The sequence below is a fragment of the Mirounga angustirostris genome, unplaced genomic scaffold, assembly GCF_029215605.1.
Source record: "Mirounga angustirostris isolate CCGP_5_RB_7025 unplaced genomic scaffold, mMirAng1.0.hap1 SCAF_13, whole genome shotgun sequence".
Lineage (NCBI taxonomy): Eukaryota > Metazoa > Chordata > Mammalia > Carnivora > Phocidae > Mirounga > Mirounga angustirostris.
Window position 1 is genome coordinate 8425220 of NW_026991721.1, and position 9624 is coordinate 8434843.

A 9624-nucleotide genomic window follows, 5' to 3' on the forward strand; every position below is an offset into this window, starting at 1 on the left:
TGATGATTAAAACTGCTATGAACATAACAACTTAACAACAGCTGTACGAACACATTTTCATTTCTCCATAGTGGAGTTACAGAGTCACAGGGTAGCTGCAGGTTTAGTTCGGTAAGAAACTGACCAACCTTTCTCCAGAGTATTTGTACATTCTTACCAATAATTTATGAGCTTAATTTAAGTTGTTCCACAACCTCGCCAACATTATGTGTTGTCAGTCTTTAATTTCAGCCATTTAGGTGGATGTGCAGTGATACGTTTTGATTTTAATTCTGGGAAGACTCCATTGCTGAACACATTTTTACTGGATTATTGGTCACTTGTACATCTTCTTTTGTGAAATGTCAGAATCTTTTCTGCTCAGTTTATTGTGTTGTTTGTCCTTTTATTGTTGAAATATAGTTTTTAATATTTCCTAGATGCTAGTCCTTTTTCAGACATGTTTTGTAAATACTTTCTCCCAGTCAATGCTTTGCCTATCAGTAGCACCTTTTAATGAGCAGATTTTAATTTTGATGAGGTCTAATTTATCGAGTTTTAATTTTATGGCTAGTGCATTCTATGGTGTAAAAAACTTTTGCCTAAGCCCCCAATTCATGAAGATATTCTGTGCTTTCTTCTAAAAGTTTATAGTTTTAGTTTTTATATTCAGGTCTCTGATCCATTTTAAATTAATTTTTGCATATTGTGTGAAGTAGGGACTGTGGAAGGCAGAATTCTAAGATGGCTCCCAAGACTCTTGCTGACTGGTGTATAGGTCCTGTATAATACTTCCTCCTGCCCCCAAGATGAGCAGAACCTGTGAATATGATGGGACAGTAGTCACTCTTGTGTTTATATCTGTTATGTAAGATCTGGTAGTGGACTGGAGAGAGATTCTCCTGATAGCTTTGAAGAAGTAAGCTACCACGTTAGGAGAGGGCTATGAGACTATGAGCGGAGTATGATCCCCAGCCCACAGCCAGCAAGCAAGAAAATGGGAATCTGGCCCTACAACATCCAGGAATTGAACTCTGCCAGCAATCCATGAAGAGAACCCTCTGTCTTGAGATAAGATCACAATCCTGCTCACACCTGCTACTTCCAGGGTACACTTTACTTCAGCTAACCTGTGCCCAGACTTCTGATCCATGACAACTGTGAGATAACTAAAGTGTTGATTTAAGTCCCTAAATTTGTGGTAAGTTGTTTCTGAATTCTCTGTATCTTAGATCTATTTGTTGACTCCCTTGCAAGTACCACAACGTCTTTATTACTGGAGCTTTATAATGTCTTGAAGTGAGTATTCCAAGTCCTCCAACTTTGTTCTTTTTCAAAATTGCTTTGGATTTTCTAGGTTGTGTGTATTTCCATAGACATTTTAGAATGAGCCTGTCAATTTCTATAGAAAAAAAATCCTTCTGGGATTTTGAATTGAATCCACAGATGAATCTGGGTAGGACTGACATCTTAACAATAATGAGGCTTCCAATCCATAAACACAGCATAGCTTTCCTCTCAGACCATTCGTAAGCTTCTCTTTGCAGTTTTGAGTACAGAGGACTTATCTGAACATTATTTTGTTAAATTCATTCCTATCTTATGCTTTTGATGCTGTGTTTTAAAGTTCTGTTTTCTGGTCTCCCTTAGCTCTAGCGCCATCTTCTTGGAAACCTCTGCACCATGAGAACCAAGTGGAGGAAGAAGCAAATGTGCAGGCTGAGGCTTCAGAAAAGAAAACCACAAGTAAACCACTAGCATGTGCACCCATGGAAGTCACAGGAGCAGAAATAAGGAAAGCCAGAGGTCAGGGATTCTGGTACAATTTGTTGGACTGCATGCCTACTTTCTAGAGCATGATTCAATGGATCTAGAACATCCATCATCCATCCATGATCAGTCATCTGATCATGATGACCTATAAGAGACCCACCTTGCTCACACAAAAACTGTCCCTTTTGGTCCTTTGCCCAGGACTTGTGACTTTCAGGACTAATTCTGTTTTCATTTGTGGCTGAATGTAATAGGTGTACAATAAATCATCTCTTCTGCTATCTTAGCTGAGGAAAAGAAATTTTAAAAAATTTTCATTTTCTGATGATTTGCTGCTGGTACATAACAAATCAAACTGAGTTTGGTGTATTAACCTAATATCCTATAACCTTGCTAAATCCACTTATTAGTACTAGTAATTGTTTTATAAATTCCTTAGGATCTTCTGTCTAAACAATCATGTCAACTGCAAACTAAGACAGTTTTAACAAATTCTTTTCCAATCTATTCATTTCTATTTCTTGTCATAATTCAATGGTAGGACCTCCACAGTGATCTTGAATACAAATGGTGAGAATGAGCATTCCTGCCTTACCCCTAATCTCAAGGGGAAGGCGCTCAATATTTTGGCATTAAGTACGTCAGCTGAGTTTTCAATAAATGTCATGTATTAGGACTGAGATTACCTTCTATTCCTAGTTTGCTGAAAATTTTATCAGAAAAAGGATGTTAAGCATTTTCAAATGCCTTTTCTATACTGACTGAAATAATCACAGTTTTTCTATTATATTAATGTGGTGAATTACGCTAATGGATTCTGCAGTCTTAAAACAAGCTTGTATTCCTGGGACAAACTGTACTTAGCCATGGGGCATTAACCTTTAGATACAAGGCTCGATTTGATTTGCTAATATTTTGTGAAGGATTTCTCATCTTATTATGCTCATGAGGGGTATTAGTTTATAATTTTCTTTGCAAGGTCTTTGCTTTGTCCAGGTTCGGTATTACTACCGAAGTGTTCTCTCCTTTTTCCTTAAATGCTTGCAAGAGTGCCAGTAAAACTCTGGACTTGAACGTTTTTGTGTGAGAGATATGAATTTATGAGATAAATTCATTGATAATGAATTTAATAGAAATTGTGTTAGTTTCAGTAAGTTGTATTTTTCAAGGAGTTTGTTCATTTCATCTAAGTTGATAAATTTACTGGCATAAAGTTGCTCATAATATTCTATTATCCTTTTAATATCCATAGGATCTGAAGTGGTAACCCCTTTTTCATGTTTGATATTGGTATTCTGGTTCTCTTTTCTTAATGTCAAGAAATCAATTTTGTTGATCTTTTCCCCAACTGGAGCTCCAACTTACAACCCTGAGATCAAGAGCTGCATGCTCTACCAACTGAGCCAGCCAGGTGCCCTTTTTCTAAGTTCTTAAGTTGAAACCTTAGATCATTGAATACAGATATTTTTCTTTTCTAATACAAGCATTCAGAGCTATAAATTTCCCTTTTAGCATTGCATTCCAAAAGTTTGATATACTGTATTTTCACATTCAGTTTAAAACAATAAAATTTTTTGCCTGTGATTTCTTCTTTGAGCTATGCATTATGTGAAAGTAGCTTGCTTAATTTCCAAATACTTAGGAATTTTCTTAGGTATCTTATTTTTATTGTTTATAATTTCATTATGGTCTTAGAACATATTTTCTGTTTTTAATCTTTCAAATTTACTGGTTTTTTTTTTAATGGTCTAGCATATGGTAAATGTATTTCTTGTCTAATTGCAAAAGAGTGTGTATCCTGCCATTGTAGGACAGCGCTCTATAAATATTATCTAGGTCAGAGTGGTTGATTGTGGTGCTCAGTGTGTGTATGCTATGTGTGGGTGGGTCGATCAATTGCTGAGAAAGAGGTATTAAAATCTCCAATTATGATTTTAGAATTGCCTGTTTCCTTAATTCTGTCAAATTTTGCTTCATGTATTTTGCAGCTGTTACTAGGCACATACACATTTATGATGATGAAGATTTATTGAGACCTTTTATCATGACAGCACATCATTTTTCACTTCTGGTAATACCCTTTGTTGTCTCATGCTTAACTTTTGCATGGTGTTCATTTATATATTTTTTGGTATATATTTTCCCATCTGTTTAATTTTTACCTCTCAGTGTCTTTAACGTGCACCTTTTATAGTCAGGATATAGTTGGGTCTAGAAGTTTATGTAGTCTGCCACTGTATTGGTTGTAGTGTTTAGTTCTTTAACATTGATAGCCTTGACTTAAGTCTCCCCTGCCCCCTTTTTTTTAGAGAGCGAGTGTGTGTGTGAGCAGGGATGGGGACAAGGGGAAGAGGGAGACAATCTTAAGCAGGCTCCATGCTCAGTGTGGAGCCCAATGCGGGCGGGGCTCAAACTCATGACCCTGAGATCATGACCTGAGCGGAAACCAGGAGTCAGGAGCTTAACCCACTGAGCCACCCAGCACGCACTCCCTGCCCCCCAGTAAGCTCTACACCCAATGTGGGCTTGAACTCACAACCCCAAGATCAAGAGTCATATATTCTAAGGACTGAGCCAGACAGGCACCCTGAATAAATAAATCTTTAATATTGTTTCAGATATTTAGCATTTCTAATGCTCTTCCTTCCGGAAGGTCTGAGTTTCTATCTGGTATCAATTCCCTTTAATCTTTAGAACTTCCTTTAGTGTTTCATATAGTGCAGATCTTCTAGTGACAAATTCTTAATTTTCTTTCATCTAATAATGTCTTTATTTTGCCTTCATTCTTGCAGGGTATTTTTGTCCAACAAAGAAATCTGTTCAATGACTTTTTTCCCCGTTTGGCACTTTATAAGATGTTATTTCACTGTCTTCTGGCATTGTGGTTTCCAGTAAGAAGCTAGCTCTAATTATAATGGTCATTCCCTTTTATGTGTCATGGTTCTCTAGCTACTTTTCATATTTTCTCCTTATCTTTGGCTTCAGTAATTTAACTATAATACTGTGTAGGAAAGGGTTAACTCAATAGGCCTTAAATGCTCAAACCCTGCACAGGCCAAAAAAAGGTCTGTCTTTAGGACTGGACCTTGGCTGGCTCCTCGGAGATGAACTCTGAGCCCCTGAAATATTCTGGCTGAGAAGTGTTTTTGCATGCCTGAGGACTTGAGCCATGCTGCACCAATGCGATCAGGTAACCTTGCCCTAACAATATGATTTATGACAAACATCTGTTTTTGCTCCGGGGGGTCTGAGTAGCCGAGATCAGTCATGTGGGCACTGCAAGGCGTTCTGGACACCAAACACTGAGTGAGCTTTCCTTGTTGGCAACACTGCACATGCTGTCACATCACTGATAGGAAAATTAAGGGCATCCTTGTGTGACTCCACTGGACACCTGGAAGCTTGGACCTGGTTTCTCCTGGACTTTATCCCATGTGCCTTTCCCCTTTGCCAATTCTAATGTGTCCTTTTGTTGCAATAAATTGGTAACTCTAACAGTTTCTGAATCCTGAGTCCTTCTGTCTTGGGGACCCCTGACACATGTACCAAGGTATGTTTTTTCTTTGTCCTTATCCTAATAGGTGTCACTAAGCTTCTTTAGTCAGCAAATGTATTTTGCTGAGAAATTTTACTATTTTATCTTCAAATATATTCTTCTGCCTCTCATTTTCCTCTCCTTCTGAAACTTCCAATTACATGACTTAGATCTTATAATAATGTCCCAAAGGTCCCTGAGGTTCAGTAATATATTTTTCTTTCTGTTCTTCAGGATGGATAATTTTCTGTTCATCTATCAACGAGTTCAGTGACTCTTCCCTTTGTGATCTCCATTTTGCTATTAAGTCCACTTGGTGAATTTTAATTTCAGCTGCTGTACTTTACAGTTCTAGAATTTCCACTTGGCTCTTTTTTGTTGCTGTTTCTCAATTGAGATTTCCGTTCTTTTCATTCAAGTGTATTTTCCTTTATTTCATTATAATAGCTGCCTTAAAACCCGTTTCCCAATTCTAACAAATGAAGTTGTTTCTGTTGGTTGTCTTTTTTCTTCAGTTTGGGTCATATCTTCCTGGTTTTTAAAATGTGCGGTTTTGCATTGTATCTTGGACACCGTGAATATTATGTTGTACATAACGGACTCTGGACTCTGTTATATTCCTCTGGAGAGTGCTAATAAATATTTGTTTCAGTATGCAGTTAAATTTGGCTGGATCCAAACTGTGAACTCTTGTCTCTTGGGCAACATCTCAGTTCACTTCTTTTCTCTTTAGCTGAGCTGCTTGTCGTCTTCTATGCATGTGTGTAGTTCAAGGATTAAACAGAGGTGTATATAGAGAGTACGTACACAGAATTTTAAGTTCTCACTCTCTGGATTTCTCCTTTCCAGGACTCCTCCAACCCTTTCCAGTGGTTGAATCGGCTGTGGCTGACCCAAATTTTGTCCTCTTACAAGTTTTCTATGAAAGTTTTAGCCAACCTGCCAAGTGCCAACTCAGCCTGTCATCTGGCTAAAAGCAGTTAAAATGGAAAACACATTCCATGCTGTCTCTTCTAAAAGTGTCAGCTCCTTTTCAGAATCTGTCTAATTGTTCATTTTCCAGTATCTTCAGTTCTTTTTTTCTTCCAATTTTGTCCAGAATATATAGTTATATGCAAGAAAGGTCAGTTCCAGCAAAGCTTACTTGACCATACTGCAAGAAAAACCACCGTGATGTTATTTTTTTAAATTTACTTCAGCTTCACTGTGTGTGGATATATAGATTATCAAAAAAAAAATTTTTTTTAAGTTTTATTTATTTAGGAATAATCTCTACACCCAACATGGGCCTCAAACTCATGACCTCAAGATCAAAAGTCACATGCTCTTCTGACTAAGCCAGCCAGGCACCCCAGTATAGGTTCACTTTTCTTTTTTAAAAAAAGAGAGGGGGCGCCTGGGTGGCTCAGTCGTTAAGCATCTGCCTTCGGCCCAGTCATGATCCCAGGGCCCCAGGATCGAGCCCCGCGTCGGGCTCCCTGCTCAGCGGAGAGCCTGCTTCTCCCTCTCCCTCTGCCTGCTGCTTCCCTGCTTGTGCTCTCTCTCTGTCAAATAAATAAATAAAATCTTTTAAAAAAAAAATAAAAAGAGAGAAAGCGTGCATGCATGAGTGGGGGAAGGGGCAGAGACTGAGGAAGAGAGAGATCTTAAGCAGATTCTATGCTCAGCGTGGAGCCAGACGTGGGGTTGAATATCATGACCCTGAAATCGTGACCTGAACTGAAACCAAGAGTCAGACGCTCAAGCAACTGACTGAGCCATCCAGATGCCCCTAGATTCACTTTTAATAATTATTCTGAATAATTTCTTTTTTAACTTGTGTTTTCCTACTGTAATCATTTATCAGATAACAAAAACTCTGCTGGGGGGGTTCAATAATACAATTTTTATTAATAAATTATGAACATCTGGGGGCACCTGGCTGGCTCAGTCAGTACAGTGTATAACTCTTGATCCTGGGGTTGTAAGTTTGAGCCCCCACCTTGGGTGAAGAGATTACTTAAAAAAAAAATTGTGAACATTTTCACATAATAGCAGGAACTCCAACTTTGACAGCAAATTGACAATAACTAGAAAAATAATGCACATTCCTAGAAGTTAAATTGATAAGCAGTGGCACTCTGACCCTAGAGAAATATTTGTATATGTGTAAAACCAGACAAGTACAAAGATGTTAACTTCAGCACCGTCTGTAAGTGTAAAAAATGGAAAATAATCCACATCCTAATCAAAAGGAAAGTAACAGAGATAAAATGGATTACTGTATGTAAAGCTGTTAAAATGAATAAATTATTCACTTCATTCAAATTTTATATATTTCAATATGGAAAGAGTTAAAAAAAAAAAAAACCCTAATGTCGAATGAAACAAGTTGCATAACAAAGATGGTAATATTAATAAAGGTCTGAAAACACAAAACAATACTACATACACATACATTTAAAACAAGCTGGAAGGATTTATCAGGTCCGTGATGGTGGTTACCTCTGGGGAAGGGAAGTAGGGAGTAAGTGGGTCAGGTGGTAATCTAAGGGTTCTTTAGTTTGGAAGCAAATATGACCATTAATGTTAATTCACAGAAGTTAATTCTACATAAAGAAATACGAGTGTATATCTTTTTGTACTTTTCTATATTTTTCCATTTCTTAAAAAAAAAACAACCTATAACAGCTCCAATGGCTGCATAATATTCGATTGCACAGATAGGTAATAAGACATGGAGATACCTGCCAATATTTTAGACAGCACTACAAAAAACATCTTTGTAGGGGCACCTGAGTGGCTCAGTTGGTTAAGCATCTGACTCTTGATTTTGGCTCAGGTTGTGATCTCAGGGTCATGAGATCGAGCCCCGAACCTGGCTCCATGCTGGGCGTGGAGTCTGCTTAAGATTCTCTCTCTCCCTCTCCCTTTGTTAGAGCTCTCTCTCTAAATAAAATCTTAAAAAAACAAAACAAAAAACCCCCAAAACCTCCCAAAAAACAAAAAAACCCCACATCTTTGTAGTTGTTTTTGCACATAATTTTTTTCCTTAGAATAAATTCCTAGAAACAAAACTGCTAGATTAATTCTAGGACTCTGTTACATACTGCCAAAATGCCTTCCAGAAAAGTTGTAAAAACTTACATCTACCTATCACCAAAATATATACCTGTCTATTTCCTTGCATTCTTGCCAATCTGGATACTAAAATCCAAAAACCTGTCTTCACCCAATTAGGTGTATGAGCAGGATCTAAATTTTCCCCAAACAATTAGTTATACCATAGATCATACCATAATTATTGAACTATAATATCATCATAAAGGAAATGAAACTTATGCTTCATTACAAACTTGTATAAAATATACCATAAGACAGCAAAAGAAAAAATACCATTAATATTTTTCATTGTTTCTTTTGCCTATTTTCCCCAACAATTTTAGGCAGAACCTAATTACAGAACTGGTTTTACTTCAAAGGGAAGACTATTCAGATGTACTACTTAGAACTAGAGACTGATGTATTTTGCTGAAGTAGTTGTATTTTAAAATATTTATTCATAAAGTAAGACAATTTAAAAAGGTTTTCTATTTTGAAGCCTGCAAAGGAAGACCTTTTAGCTTCTTGGTCTCATTATACCGGTCTTTAATTAGCATCTAAAAATGTCTACTAATGATAGAATTTGGCCAGTGACAAATATCCTAAATTTCTATAGCCCATTTCACCTTTCACAACAGATTAAATAACTCAGTTAAGAATTACTAATAATTAGTATTTACACAGTACTTTGTTTACTACAACACTATAAAGCAGGACAAAATAATTATTACCATATTAACAGAGGAAGATGCCAAACCAGTTAGGTGAGTTATCTGAGGTCACACTGAAGCAGGAATTTGCCAAAATTAGACACTGAAGTCCTTGTAGCCTAATTCCTATATGCCTTATCATTCAAAAGAACAACCTGTAAGAATTATGACAACAACTCATAAAGAAACCTAGAATATACCAGAGTCGGAGAATCTTATTATTAAAATGATACTGAGGATCATCTCCTTCAACATCCTCACTTTACAGATAAGGAAACTGAGGCCTCAAAAGGTGATATAACTTAATTGTTCAAAGCTTTCTAGATGCTGTAAAGCAACAATGAAAATTCAGCACTCCTCAATCCAAGCTCAGCAATCTTCAATTTAACTAGAGTATAACAGCTATCCTTAACTGCCACTTCAAATTTTTTAGTTTATAAAACAGTCTCAATGTTTTCACTGATACTGAACAATTCATTCACTTAACAATGAACAAATAATTATCCAGTACCTACTACATGCCAGGTCCTGTACTTTGTGCTAAAT

General features: G+C 36.9%; 1 protein-coding gene across 3 annotated transcripts in view; it reads right to left on the bottom strand.

The window, feature by feature from the left end:
* RTN3 (reticulon 3) overlaps positions 1-9624 on the bottom strand; it is a 63299-nt gene that overhangs the window by 25525 nt on the left and 28150 nt on the right. The window contains exon 2 of one of the 3 annotated variants that reach the window (XM_064576262.1): positions 524-6440. The exons of the other annotated variants lie outside the window; for them this stretch is intronic. Within the exon in view, the coding sequence (XP_064432332.1) occupies positions 6412-6440 (29 nt within the window). The 3' untranslated portion in view covers positions 524-6411. Of the gene's footprint in view, positions 1-523; positions 6441-9624 lie in introns of those variants that run through there. 3 annotated transcript variants of the gene reach the window in all.